This window comes from Microtus oregoni, unplaced genomic scaffold (assembly GCF_018167655.1).
Source record: "Microtus oregoni isolate MIOR12 unplaced genomic scaffold, Mior012 000015F_ref0000493, whole genome shotgun sequence".
NCBI lineage: Eukaryota > Metazoa > Chordata > Mammalia > Rodentia > Cricetidae > Microtus > Microtus oregoni.
The window spans coordinates 48482815-48496840 of NW_024543074.1; the positions used below are offsets into that span (position 1 = coordinate 48482815).

The following is a 14026-nucleotide window of genomic DNA, read 5'->3' on the forward strand; positions in this document are numbered from 1 at the left end:
GCACATAAATAAGGTTTGAGTTTTTTCTGCTTATTGCCTCTGAGTATATTGATCCAAGTGGGTTTGAAATAGTTCATCGTTTTGATTTGGGTGGGCTACATTTCCATTTCCCTTATAGATAATGATATTAAATATCTTTTTATGTGGTTGTTGGCCCTTTGTGTATTTTTTTGAAGAAATATGTATTACATTGAGTGTTTTTGAGATCTCACTGTGTATATAGCCCAAGCTGGTGTCAGGCTTGTGAGCTTTTTGCCTCCACCTCCCAAGTGCTGGGATTAAAGGCAAACTACTACTCTAGTTGTACTCATTTTTTTTTTATTTTTTAAATTGTGTGTGCATGAGTGTGCATTCATTTGTATGTAAATACAGATGCACAAGTGCTGCTATGCTGTATGGAAATCAGGACAACCTTGGTGTACCCACCATTCAGCCTTGTTTAAGACAGGGTCCCTGTATTTTGTTTGTTTGTTTTCTGCATTTGCTGCCAGGACTACAAGTTTCTAAGCGCTTCTCTGGATTGTCTTTTCTCTGCCTCCCATCTTCCTGAGGACTCTGGGATTATAGATGCTCACACTGTCTGGTATTTAATGTAAATTCTGGGAATTGGAACTCAGGCCCTTATACTTGCCTAAGTGCTTTTACCCATTGAGCCAGCTCTCCAGCCTCTCTTGAGTTTTAAGAATATAAATGACTTATCAGATTTATGATTTGCAAATATTCTTTTTTTCTATGTGTTTTACTTTTCTAATGTAAATAGAAAGCAGAATTCCTATTTTCTGGTGTATAGAATGAACAGTTTTTCAGGCATTAGTACTTGATTTTGTCCTATATTTTATAGTATACAAATTCTAGATTTAGCATTTTAGCATTGCTATGAATTATTGATGTTTTGTTTATCATATCTGAGGTTATTTAAAGGATAAATTTTTTTGCAGTGTGCTCTTAAAATAAAGGTACTTTCAAGTATTGACACTTCACTTTAAAAGTTTAAATTTTTAGTTTTCTTCTGCAAATTAAATTGTTCAGTGCATTCAGTAAATTGTTCTAAAATAGATTAAAATTTTCCTTGTTAAGTTTTCTCAAACTTTTTTAAAAAGTAAGTACCTAATCAAAATGTCTGATTTTTATTTAATACATGGGCCAAATTTTGGAGATAGCTATTTATTTAATCCTTTCTTCTTTTTTTCTGTCTTGCAGGAAAAGTAAGAAGCTTAAGCTCATCTTTGTGGTCACTAACTCACTTGACAGCTTTGCATCTGAGTGACAATTCCCTGTCCTGTATTCCTTCAGACATTGCCAAGCTTCACAATCTGCTATATCTGGACCTGTCCCATAACCAAATCCAGAGTTTACCGGCGGAACTCGGAAACATGGTATCACTCAGGTATGCAGACTCAGTTTTGGACATTTAGGTCCCCCAAAAGAAAGGCAGCCATATATCTTGTTAGGAAATAAAGCCATTTTATATTTAAATAAAGGGGGCATCATAACTGTATCTTTTGATGAAATATTTTAGTAAGAATTGAATGTCTCATAATAAAAATTAAATAGGTCCCTTGCTTGGTTTTGATGATGTTGCTGTTAATTTTTTTTATCGGAGACAGGGTTTCTCTGGTTGTTCTTGCTCTGTAGACCAGGCTAGCCTCAAACTCAGAGATCCACCTGCCTCTGCCTTCCCAGTGCTGGGATTAAAGGAATGCACCACTACTTCCTGACATTGCTTAGTTTTTTATTGCTGTTTTGTTATGTATTTTATTTTTGAAACCTCCCTCCCCCAAAAAAGACTCTTAGACATAACTCTTTTTTGATTCTTTGGGAATTTGACATCATACATTCCAGTCCTGCTCACCCCCAGTCTCTCCTTATCCACCCCTCACCCTGTAGCATCCCCGCCTCATCTCCCTCCTCTGTCTTTCCAGCACCTCTTTATTCCTCCCAGTGGCATCAGGATCTGTGGTGTGTCATGCAGTATTCCCTTTTGTTCAGTCAGCCTCACCCACAAAGTATTCATTACAGTGAGTCATTGGTCTGAACCAAAAAATTTTAAACACTATAAAGCACTGTGCTGTACTTGGCTTATGGCTAGCAGTTGATGCCACGCAAGGATCCTTAATAACACTGGTCCTCAGAACCTGTTGCCTGTAGTAGGAAAGCCCTGGCATGAACCAAGCTAGAGTCAGTTGTTGCGCTCATGGCATGGTCCTTAGGCATTTAAACATTATGTGGTCTTGAACAGGCTTCTTAGGCAGAAGTTAGGATGTTGTCAGTGATGAGTAAACATAACTAACTCCATCCAGTTTTAATGTTTCAGCAAATGATAATTGCTGAGTGTGCATTTGTTCGTTGTTTTTTTTTTTTTTTAAACCCTTGAAGGTAGATAAGATCAACATAAATACAAAGCCAAACCCAGTGTACCTACTCTTGCACAGTGGTTTCCCTGGCTTCTAGTTTGAAGAATGGATATTTTTATGGATTTTTTTTTTGTCTTTATTGCTCTTACACTAGCCTTTTAACAATTTTCTTGGCTTAGTTATTGAGTATTTACTAGACTATTTTTAATCCTTGGAAACAAAACAGATTTTATTTTTCTTGTTCAGTTTTCTCAGAAGCAACCAAGATTTGTAAAGAAACAAGAATAGTAGAAATCATTCTTCTAAAATCTGGTTAGTAAAACTTCGTGCAGGAACTAGTCTTTTGTTTATATAAATTTTACTTTTAAACTGAAAATTTTGTAAATCTGGAGAGCTACTAAACATAAACTTAACTTGGAGCCATCATTAAGCTCGTTTAAACAGTCCTCATGGTAGCTGCGTATGAACCACTTTCCTTGTTGTGACCAAATACCCAAAAAATAGCTTCAAGGAGAAGCTTTTTCATTTGACTCTTGGTTTGAGGAGATAGAGTCCATCATGGTAGAAAGGACATGGTAGCAGAAATGCCCAGCAGCTGATCACATTGCTTCCACCATCAGGAGGTGAAGTTGGGACAGTCCTAGCCCGCTTTGGTGGTACTACCCAAATGAGGCTGGGTCCTCCTCAGTTCAACCTCTCTGGAAGTACCCTCACATGTACCTTTGAGATCTGCCTCTTGGGCTGTTTCATCCTTTCTGCTTTCTTAAGCACATGTAGTGGAGCAAACCATGTGCCTATTATGAGGTAAGTACTTCAGTTGAGAGTAGTCTGATATATCCATGAATTTAACAACTTTTAAAAATTGAAGCTTGTATCATACTTTCTGTATTTATTTTTCCCCCTATATATTACCAAAGGTTTGATCTGTGGCAGTTTTGTTGCTGTTGTTGTTGTTGTTTAACTACATAGGAAGGCCAAGGCTAGATAATGGAATATAATGTATAAAACTTTGTCACTCTTAGGTACATACTTTCCTAGAAATAACATTGTTGATTTTAGCTGTCAAGGTTAAAATTAACATGTCTTCTGACTTCCTGGAAATTTTTGATCAACAGGGAGCTCCATTTAAATTACAACCAGTTACGAGTTCTACCTTTTGAGCTGGGAAAACTGTTTCAGTTACAGACTTTAAGCCTGAAAGGTAGGATTTTATTTTTTCCTTACATTTTTTTTTTCTTCAAAAAGCTTATTTGAATCTTTGGCAGGCAGTGTTGTTACTCTGCTCTATTGCTTTAACTATGCTGCAGTTCTTTGTTCCTGTGACTTGTGACTTCCAACCCCAGGCCATCTGTGTCTTTGTGATCTCTTCTGCTCTCAGCCTCTCTGCTTTCTTGTCTTGATGATACATGACTTACACCATGCTTTCTGATCATGTCATAGATAGCTTTTTCTCATGTTCAAATCAGAGTGCAGCTTTCCATAAAGAAAAACTTTCCTCAGTAAATAGAAATTTTTGATTTAGTCCTGGTATTAAAAATTAGGCTTTTGAGGGTTTCTTTTTTAAAAAGAAGTTGATTTATGGGTACTTAATTAGTGTTGGAAATGGGAAAGAGGGCACAAATAATGCAGGAACCATTGTAAAGTTCCGTAGCCAGGAGTTAAAGTCACATTTTTACAGTGTGAAGACAAATGGGCATGTTTTATGATGTAATTGGTTCTTTACCAGTCTGGGCAGGTGTGGACAGTCGGCTGTCTCCTAAAGGAAGGCCTTTGGATAAAGAGTTAAATTCATATTTCTAAAAGTTAGGTACAGAATCAGGTTATATTCTTATAAGTCCCTGTGGTATATCATAAGAACTATTTAGGAAGTAAATATAAAATAAAAATATATACTTACATATATAATTTTTAGCAGCCATTAGTTTTGCAAGTGGTTCAAATCCATTTCTTGCCAGAGAAAGCTGCTGTTTTATGCCCTTCCAGTTTAGAGCTGATACAGAGTACTTCCATATTAACATTAACCCATTAATCATCTTTTTGAGCATTCCTGTAAAACTGCAAATTTTGAGGCTGGAGAGATGACTCAGTGGTTGAGAGTCTTCCAGAGGACCCTGGTTCAATTTCCAGCACCCACATGGTTCACAGCCATTTGTAACTCCAGTTTCAGGTGATCCAGTTCCCCTCTTCTGGCCTCAAAAGTCATAGGCATGCCAGTGATGCACAGATATAAATCCAGGCAAAACACCCATATGCATAAAACAAATCTTTAAAAAAAAAGGAAACTTAAAAAACAGCGAAATTTTTTATATGAAAATTTCAAAAGTGATATTTTTATTTATTAAGTTTTTAGCAACTATAATGTAACAGTGTTATAATATTATACTTTTTTGTGGCATTAGGTGATTATTTTGCTAAATTTTTTTAAGTTTGAAACATTGTATTATTTTAATTTACCTACTTAAAATTGCCCCAGGAAATCCACTTACCCAAGATATATTGAACCTCTGTCTGGAGCCAGATGGAACAAGAAGGCTACTGAACTACTTGCTCGATAATTTGTCAGGTACTGCAAAAAGAAGTAAGTGACCGTTTGTTTAGACTTTTTATTAGGAAGACATGTAAGAATATCACTTAATTATTATTATTATTTTTATATATATATATACCCAGTTTCAACAGAACAACCACCTCCAAGATCGTGGATCATGTTACAAGAACCAGACAGAACAAGACCAACGGGTTGGTAGCTCTATTTTCTTTTTAACTATTAATGTCACCAGGTCTTGATAAATCTGCAAGTATTGTTGGAATACTTTAGATTTTTAACAGCATTGAAGGCAGTGTGGTTTTAGGTTGATTTAGTTTGGGAAATAATGGTAAAGATTTAATTCTGTAATACATTGCTTCTCAGCCAAGAACAGTTTTTTATGGGGGTGGGGTGTTGAGACAGGATTTTTCTGTGTAGATTTGGAACCTGTCCTGGAACTCATTCTGTAGACCAGGCTAGAGTGAACTCACAAAGATCCATCTGTCTCTGCCTCCCAGGTGCTGGGATTGGATTAAAGGCGTGTGCCACCACCGCCAGGTTAGCTGGGAGCAGTTTTATCTCTGGGGAACATGTATCAATTTTGATAATTCTGATTGTTTAAAGTGGGAGAAATATTGCTGGAACCTAGAGATTGAAGCCAGGGACACAGCTAAATACCCTGCATCATCTGATCTAGTCAGTCCCTCCTAGCCACACAGAATGTCAGTACTGACACTGTTGAGCACTTGACCTCTATCACATCAGGTTTGCTGAAATCTTTTCCCACGGGAGGGTTCCATGTGTTGATGTGTTCTAAAGGTATTTTATATTATTAAAGTCTAAGATAGTTTTCTTACTTGAGAGGAAAAACATTAAATTAATGCCTCTGGTATATTTCAACATAAGTTTTATAAAAATAGTTTAATTCTCAAGGTATTTTTTAACAGGATTTGCTTCTGCATGGATAAACACAGGCTATCTTGTTTAATGTTGCTTTGCATTATTTTGCTTCATAGATAATTAAAATGTGTTGTGGGTTTTTATTGCAACCCCATGTCAATAAAATCTACCATTGCGCCTTTTTTTCTGTAGCTCAGACAATAATTTTTTTTTCCGGCAAAAAATATATATCTTAGTCTGTGTTTAAGACAGTGCTGTTCTATAGATTATAATGAAAAACTTTTTTGTGCCCCAGGAACCCAAAAATATGTGTGATTTGCTTTGTTGAGTACTTACTATTTTAGTGTTCTGGAGCCAAACTCACAGTCCATCTTCAAGTTAGTCTGTAGTTGCTCTGTCAGAAAAAGAAAGTTGGCAGCCTGTTATGGAAACTGCTTGTCAAGTTTCCACATCCTACATTAACAGTTAGTGGCATAGAGGAAATAAGGAGTCTTGGTATATCGAATTAAGACTCAAGAACCTGTCTTAGCTTCTGTAGATACAAGCACATTGTATCCTAATTGGTTTGTTTATTTGTACTTCCATTACTTATTTTTCTTTCTTTCGCCTCAGCTGGCATAGAATAATAGCTTTTTGGTAACTATAGGTTGAGTGGTTGAAATCAGACTAAATATAGTGAGGACTATTGCTGAAGTAATTTTGGTTATTGGTCTTTTTCTGCCGTGTGTGAATCAGTTATCTTTCCTACAGCCTTGTTTTCTGTCATGTGCTATAATGTTCTTTGTGATAAATATGCGACCCGGCAGTTATACGGCTACTGTCCATCATGGGCGTTAAACTGGGACTACAGGAAAAAGGCCATTATTCAAGAAATCTTGAGCTGCAATGCTGATATTATCAGTCTTCAGGTAAGTCATGCAAAAGACTCTTTAAGTTGTGTGACCCTTCAAACCAGGACAAAACAAGAAACAATTATACTAGAATATATTATGCTAATATATTTGAAATCTTAGCTTCAGTGGCTCTTAAAATTTTAGGCTTTTCTGGTTTAGGAGAATTCTGAGAACAGTAACTCTTGCTTTGCAACCCTGTGCTGTCAGATAAAGCAAAACAGGTTTAACTAGGTTTTAAAAATTGACAGTAACTTTCCTCTTTTCCTCCAGTGTCCCTGTATACTGCATTTGATTTGGGTGGCTAAGTTACTAAAATTGTGGCTTTTCTGGACATATTCTTGTTTTACCAGCACTGTTACTAGAAATGTTAGGGTGAAGTGGAAAAAGATTGGACTGTCTGCATAGTAATGTGGGTTTTTTTTTTTTAACCCAACTCTCATAATAACTTATACAGTTTGAATCTATTTGTTTTTCTTCAATGGGTCTAGAATTAAAATATGTGACAACTGTAATTCCTTCTTCTATGGTTCTTGTTCCATCAGTTCTAAGACAAATCTATATGTCTTTGACTTTACTCCTAAACTACAACGAACTGGCATTGGCATCTGATGCAATAAAGTCTTCTGATTGGTTTTAGACCAATTATATTTTGAAAATGTTCTGTTCTTTAGTATATTGTGATCTTTTGAAAAAGATATTTCAGACTGTACACATGGGTTAATGTATAGGACATATTTTTGTCCTTGAAGTAACTTTGCTGGTTATGATTTTTCAGGAGGTTGAAACAGAACAGTATTACAGTTTTTTTCTGGTAGAACTGAAAGAACGTGGCTATAATGGATTCTTCAGTCCTAAGTCTAGAGCTAGGACGATGTCGGAACAAGAAAGAAAGCATGTTGATGGCTGTGCAATATTCTTCAAGACAGAAAAGTAAGTCTATCTAACTTTTTGTTTTTTTTAAAGGTAGTGTCTTCAATATTTGCAGGGTAAGACCAAGGATATCTCAGTTACTTAGCAAATAAGAGAATGAAGTGCTATATTATTTAAGAAAACACAAATATTTAAAGTTTAAATGGTCTTTTTGTTTGAAATAACTTGTTTTGGAGGGGATACTGAAAGTACTGTTATTGTTTAGGGTTGTTTACTAGGGCTTTACTTCCAACTGCTAATTGAAATATATGTAAGTAAAATTCCCTCTCGGAAACCTATGCTTTGGAAGATAATTGTTTAAAAATTATGAAATGAAATATTCCAGCACTAATGGTAAGGATGACTGACTATACTATATTATGTTGTAAAGGTATTTCCAGGTTTTGTTTTTATCAGGAACAGATTAAAAACAACTTTAAGGCCTGGCGATATACATCAGTGTTTAGGGTCAGTGGATATACATTAGTGGTAGAGAATTTGCCTAACATGTACAAGACCCTGGGCTTGATGCTCAGTACCACAAAAGAAACAAGCCAAGTTAGACTAGAAACAACTTTAAATGAATTTAGGGAGCTTGGTACTATGGAGGATTTCCTACAGTATGACTGAAGTGTCTTTATTTGGTAATGAAGTTTGGAAGACATTTCCCTTGGAACTAATGTCTCGCATTCCCAATCACATATTTGTGCTTCATTTCAGATTTACTTTGGTTCAGAAACACACTGTTGAATTTAACCAACTAGCAATGGCGAATTCAGAAGGGTCTGAAGCTATGCTGAACAGAGTCATGACGAAAGATAACATTGGAGTTGCTGTACTGCTAGAACTTCGAAAGGAATTAATTGAGATGTCATGTGAGTGATTGTTTCACTTCCTGTCAAATTGACAGCCCCATCCCTACCAATTTATTAGTTCTTTTTTTTTTTAAGATTTATTTATTTATTATGTATACAGTATTCTGTCTACAGGCCAGAAGAGGGCACCAGATCTCATTACAGATGGTTGTGAGCCACCATGTGGTTGCTGGGAACTGAACTCAGGACCTTTGGAAGAGCAGGCAGTGCTCTTAACCGCTGAGCCATCTCTCCAGTCCCCCAGTTTAGTAGTTCTGATAAGATATCCTCAAACCAAAATCTCACTATATATATTTAATGGTCTGATCTAACACGTAAAGAAAGTCAGTGAGTATTTTTCTTTTCTAAAATATCATACATCTTTTTCTTTAGTTCAAAGGTAAAGATGAAAAGTCATTGCCAGAAAAATTATTGCCTTGAAAAGGCATAAAGGTAAAAAGATATTTGTGAGATTATGGAGGTAAATAGTAATTGAAATAACTGTTCAGGGATCAGAATTCCATATGCTTCATGGTTTCTTGTCAGCAAGGGTGTTTGGTAAAGCTAACTTTTTAATGTCAGTCTCCCCGTGACTGATTTATACTAATTATGTTAAGGTCTTGAATTTGAGGAAGGCGACTACTTTTTAAAAATTATGAGTATGTGTATAGTGACTTGGATGCTGAGAACTGGAACTTCCATCACTTGTTGTGGAATGTGGGATATTATTGTAAAGATAAAAATAAAAGATAAAACCTAGTGACACGGAATTGTGTGCCAGTGCTAGTACTTGCACAAATCTTAACAAAACAAAAACCCCAAAAGCCAAAGAATTAGTAACTGCTAAAACGTATATATCTAAGAGAATTTAGGTTCAAATCTGAGAGATTTGTTTTAGGATGTCTAGAAATACCTCATGGACTGTCTCTGTCCAAGTAGTCTTTACTGCTGGATATATCAAATAGATTTAGAGATAGAATTCTTGGGATTCATTGATTGGGTAGGAAATCACTAGATACATTTTAGATTCTTTTGAGAAATTTCACTTGCTTTCAGATGCTGCAAGAAACTATAGACCAATGCAGATTTTTCTGTTTGTTTGTTTGTTTTTAAATCTACTATAGCTGGAAAACCACATCTGGGAACAGAAAAACAACTTATTCTTGTGGCTAATGCTCATATGCATTGGGACCCTGAATACTCAGATGTGAAGTTGGTACAAACTATGATGTTCCTCTCAGAAGTGAAGAATATTATTGATAAAGCCTCTCGGAACCTCAAATCCAGTGTATTGGGAGAATGTGGAACTATTCCACTTGTGTTATGTGCAGATCTGAATTCTTTGCCAGACTCTGGTAAGAAAAGTAATATTTTATATGAAATCGGTACTTTTTAACTGAAGTTTTTCTGTGTTTTATAAAACACTTAGTATAAGTGCATGTATACTGAACATGTCAAGGTTTGCATGCGGGTCAAAGAACAATTAAAGGGGAATTGATTCTCTCCTTACATGAGTTCAGAAGATAGAGCTCAGGTAATCACCACAAGAATCTGCACCAGCCCTGTAATGTGTTCTTTTGATAATTCAGAATTTAGTCTAAAGGAAAATTCATTTTGTAGTGGCATCAGTGATGGGTTTTACAATTTTTTTAAAATAAGATGCGAAGAGGGAAGAGCATAGAAACTTGGGGGGCTAATGATAGGCATTTTTTTTTCTCTGTTTTGTTTTAAATTTACCCAAAGACATTTATAATCCAGATGCTAAAAAGTTGTTAAGATAACTTCTTTTGGATTCCAGCCTATGGTAAAATAATATCACAGTTAAATTTGACCTAAAGTATGTTACAGAATCCCAAATTTTGTTTCTTATAACTTTCATAAAAAGTACAAAGTACATCTGAGGTAGAAATTAGGACCTTTTATCAAAAGTAATGCTCTTGATTTTTGTCATGAAGTAGACAAAAGTAGATTTGGAAAGCCTGATTGATCTTAAATGCTTTTCTATAGATAGTACAGAGAATAAACCAGAGCCCTGTCAATAGCAAACTAGACATCCCATCTGTATTCCAGCTCTTTGATTGTATTCTTATCACACAATGCTTTTAGACTTGCCTTTCTGTATGACTGTACACCATCATGTTGATAGTCGAATTTGATACTATATTATTGCTATCTCAATAAATAGAGCCTTGAAGAAGAAACTTAAAATTTGTTTTCAAGGGCAGCAAAAAGTCCCTGAGATTGCTAATTCTTTAGCCCCATGTCATCAAGCTGTCTGGGGATCACTGCTGCTGAACAGCTGAGGATTCTCTGACAACTTCTCCATATGCTATTCTACCCTCTAGCTGCAAAGTATTGGAGATGGGGGAAGATTTCTGATAGCATTGTGGGGAAATGTCCCATCTTGCTAAGTAATGTAATAATAATGTTTGTAGAGCCTACTTTATGATTGAGAATTTATGAAAATAGTTAAGTTGCTTTCTCACTTGGTGGCATTCTGTTCCATAGTTTGGTAGTATGATAACACATAAAACCCAAAAGAGTTGCGTAACTCTGTAGATAATTTAGGATATGAAGAATCCTGCACACTATTTTGATGGTGATGTTGTCTTTAACTCTTTTCTTAAAAGTGGAAATAACCTAGAGTTCAGCAGTCATATTCCAGGCAACCTTTATATAAAACCATTGAAGGATTTGGGAGGACACATCTATTTATCAGATAGTTTTAAACAAACCAAAATTTAAATTTTTGGGTACTGTAATTACATAAAAATGAACTTGAGCAAATTATGACTAATTAAGAAAAACATCTTAGAGAATAGGAATTTGTGTGGCTTTTTTAACTGTTAAATGCTCTTTTAGAATTATGTTTTGTTTGCTGCAGTATGCTTGACAAATACAAGTGCATTTCTGTTTGTTTAGGTGTTGTAGAGTATTTGAGCACTGGTGGAGTAGAGACCAATCATAAAGACTTTAAGGAACTGAGGTACAATGAAAGTCTCACAAACTTCAGCTGTAACGGGAAGAATGGTATGACCAATGGAAGGATCACTCATGGTTTCAAGCTAAAGAGTGCCTATGAGAATGGCCTGATGCCTTACACGAATTACACATTTGATTTCAAGGTATGTCTTGTTATTGATAAGCTTTCAAAACCTTATTTTTATCAGCAAGTCTTATAACTTCTAAAGTCATAAACACCAGTGTATGTTCTGACCGGAACTGAGCAGCCTTAACTTACTAACAGAAGATGTCGTTGCTCTTCCATAGGCAACCACGTGATTGGTGTTAGTCAAATGGTTTCCATAGTGAGAAGTTGGGTGAAATATGACAGCTAAGCAGTCCTTGGTTATTCTTTATCCTGGTGTTTATTTCTTAAATACTGGCTACTAAAAGCTGGATACTATAGTGTCTAGTTTGCTATCTCTGTTACACCTTAACTGAAACTTATTTTTATGCCAAAATGAGGTTCATCTTAGCCACTGTTAAACAGTACTTACTTTGTGTTTATGTGGGTGCTTAATGTTGCCACAGTGCTTGTGTTAGTCTTAAGGGCAGCTTGGAGGAGTCAGTTCTCCCCTTCTATCATGTGGGTGGGCCCCTGGGGATTGGACATAGGTTGTCATGCTTGGTGACAAATGCCTTTACCCACTGAGCCATCTTGCCAGCCCTGTAGTTGTAGGGTTTGTGTGTGTGTGTGTGTGTGTGTGTGTTGTGCTGGGAATTGAATCCAAGGTCTGTGTTTACTAGGCAAGTGTTCTTCTAAGCTTGTTCCTAGCCCTGGTTTTCAAAGTATGTTATGTGCTGTCTTACACAGTTAACAGCTTGCAGCCACCTTTTCTCAATGACTGTCATTTTTGTACTTATAATAATTTAGATTCTTAGGCATATTGATTACTAGGAAGATAAGGGTAGTGACCAACGTAGAGAAGAAATTGTTTTCCCCCATTTCTGTTGCTGATGCAAAGATAGACACTTGCATATGCTTTAGTGTCTTAGGCAAGAACACATGAGAAAGGGGGGTGAAGTTAATGGAGGAGAGACTCCCAAATCAGCAGATCGATTCCTGTGTGCTAGATGTACCCTGCACTTCTGAAGATGTGCAAAACAGACATAGCCCTGCACTTGTGCAGCTTTGATCAAATGGGAAAGACATCTTATTTTTTGTTTGAGACGGTCATGCCACATAACCCACGCTTGCTCAAATTCTTAGTCTTCTTAGCCTCCTAAGTGATGGCATTACAGGTATACATCACCACACTTAGCTTTAAAAAGCATACCTCATATCAGATAGCTTCACTAGTGTAACATAATGCTTGTGGTGATTATCTTGATTATCTTGTTTGTTTGTTTTTGGCTCTCATTTTTAAAGGTTCTTGTATATGATCAAGTTGTGCTATAGCTGTGGGCCTCTGTACTAGGACAGATTATCATAGTGGGAGCATTTGACAGAGCAAAAAGAAAGAGGAGAGCCTGGGCTTCCAAAATCTTCTTTAGAAATGTGCTTCTGGTGACCTAAGGACTTCCCAGAAGGTTCTACCTCCTAAAGGTTCTTGGCATCTCTCAGTAGTACTACTTGGGGGACCAAACCTTTTAACACCTTTATGAGGACGTTTAATAAGGTTATATATAGTCATTCTCAGCCATATAGGTGAGTATGTTCTTAACACCTTAGTGTGGGTGTTAGCAAGGAAAGAGAGCAGTGACTGCAGGACTTAGGAGGGTTTGATGATTGATAAGGAGTTAGCCAGGTGACAAGAAGAACATGAATATATGTGTAGGTTGTTAGGAAAGAGCTTATTGACAGGACTGGTTGTTGTGGGGTAGAATATTTAACTATGTAAAAATGTGTTATATTTGTTTATATTGCAGAATATTTGTTTTAACACTGTAAAGATATGTTGCATTTGTTTATGTTACATTTGTTTAATTATGAAAAGATGTGTTGCTGTTTCACCTTGCCTGCCTAAGGCACCTGATTGGTCTAATAAAAAGCAGAACAACAAATAACTAGACAGAGGAGGGATAGGCAGGGCTGGCATAGAGAATAAATAGGAGGGGGAATCTAGACTTGGGAGAGAAGGAGTGAGAGGGAGAAAAAGTAGGAGATGGCCAGGGGCCAGCCAGACATGGAGGAAGCAGGAAAATAGAGCATACAGAATGAAAGAAGTAAAAAGTTCCAAGGCAAAGTATAAAGAGAAACAGGTTAGGTTAAGTTATAAGAGCTAGCTAGAAAGGAACATAAGTTAAGGGCAAGCACTCATAACTGTGTTGTGATTTGGGGGCTGACAGTCTGAAAAAGCCTGCTGCAGCTGGGTTGATTCTGCTGAGTTTGACTTTGACAGGTTTGTTTTCTGTTGATTATTTATTTTTCGTTTTTCGAGGCATGATTTCTCCGCAACTTTGGAGCTGTCCTGGAACTAGCTCTTATAGACCAGGTTGGCCTCAAACTCACAGAGATCCACCTGCCTCCCGAGTGCTGGGATTAAAGGCATGTGCCACAAGTGCCTGGCTGTTTTCTGGTTTTTGTGTGGTGCTGGGGCTTGCACATACTGCTGTTTCTTCAAGCTAGCAAGTTGTTTTTTGTTT

The 14026-nt window shown here is 36.5% G+C and overlaps 1 protein-coding gene across 6 annotated transcripts in view; it reads left to right on the forward strand.

Annotated features, from left to right (window-relative positions):
* Cnot6 (CCR4-NOT transcription complex subunit 6) overlaps positions 1-14026 on the forward strand; it is a 50122-nt gene that overhangs the window by 31745 nt on the left and 4351 nt on the right. For 4 of the 6 annotated variants that reach the window (XR_005975621.1, XM_041664147.1, XM_041664150.1 and 1 more), the window contains exons 3-11: positions 1201-1387; positions 3470-3555; positions 4828-4932; positions 5025-5093; positions 6532-6689; positions 7450-7604; positions 8304-8458; positions 9562-9792; positions 11360-11562. Coding sequence is in view for 5 of the 6 variants with exons in the window: in XM_041664147.1 (XP_041520081.1) it covers positions 1201-1387; positions 3470-3555; positions 4828-4932; positions 5025-5093; positions 6532-6689; positions 7450-7604; positions 8304-8458; positions 9562-9792; positions 11360-11562 (1349 nt within the window). In the remaining variant the exon portion in view is untranslated. The remainder of the gene's footprint in view (positions 1-1200; positions 1388-3469; positions 3556-4827; positions 4933-5024; positions 5094-6531; positions 6690-7449; positions 7605-8303; positions 8459-9561; positions 9793-11359; positions 11563-14026) is intronic. The other 2 variants (XM_041664152.1, XM_041664151.1) reach the window with 2 other exon arrangements.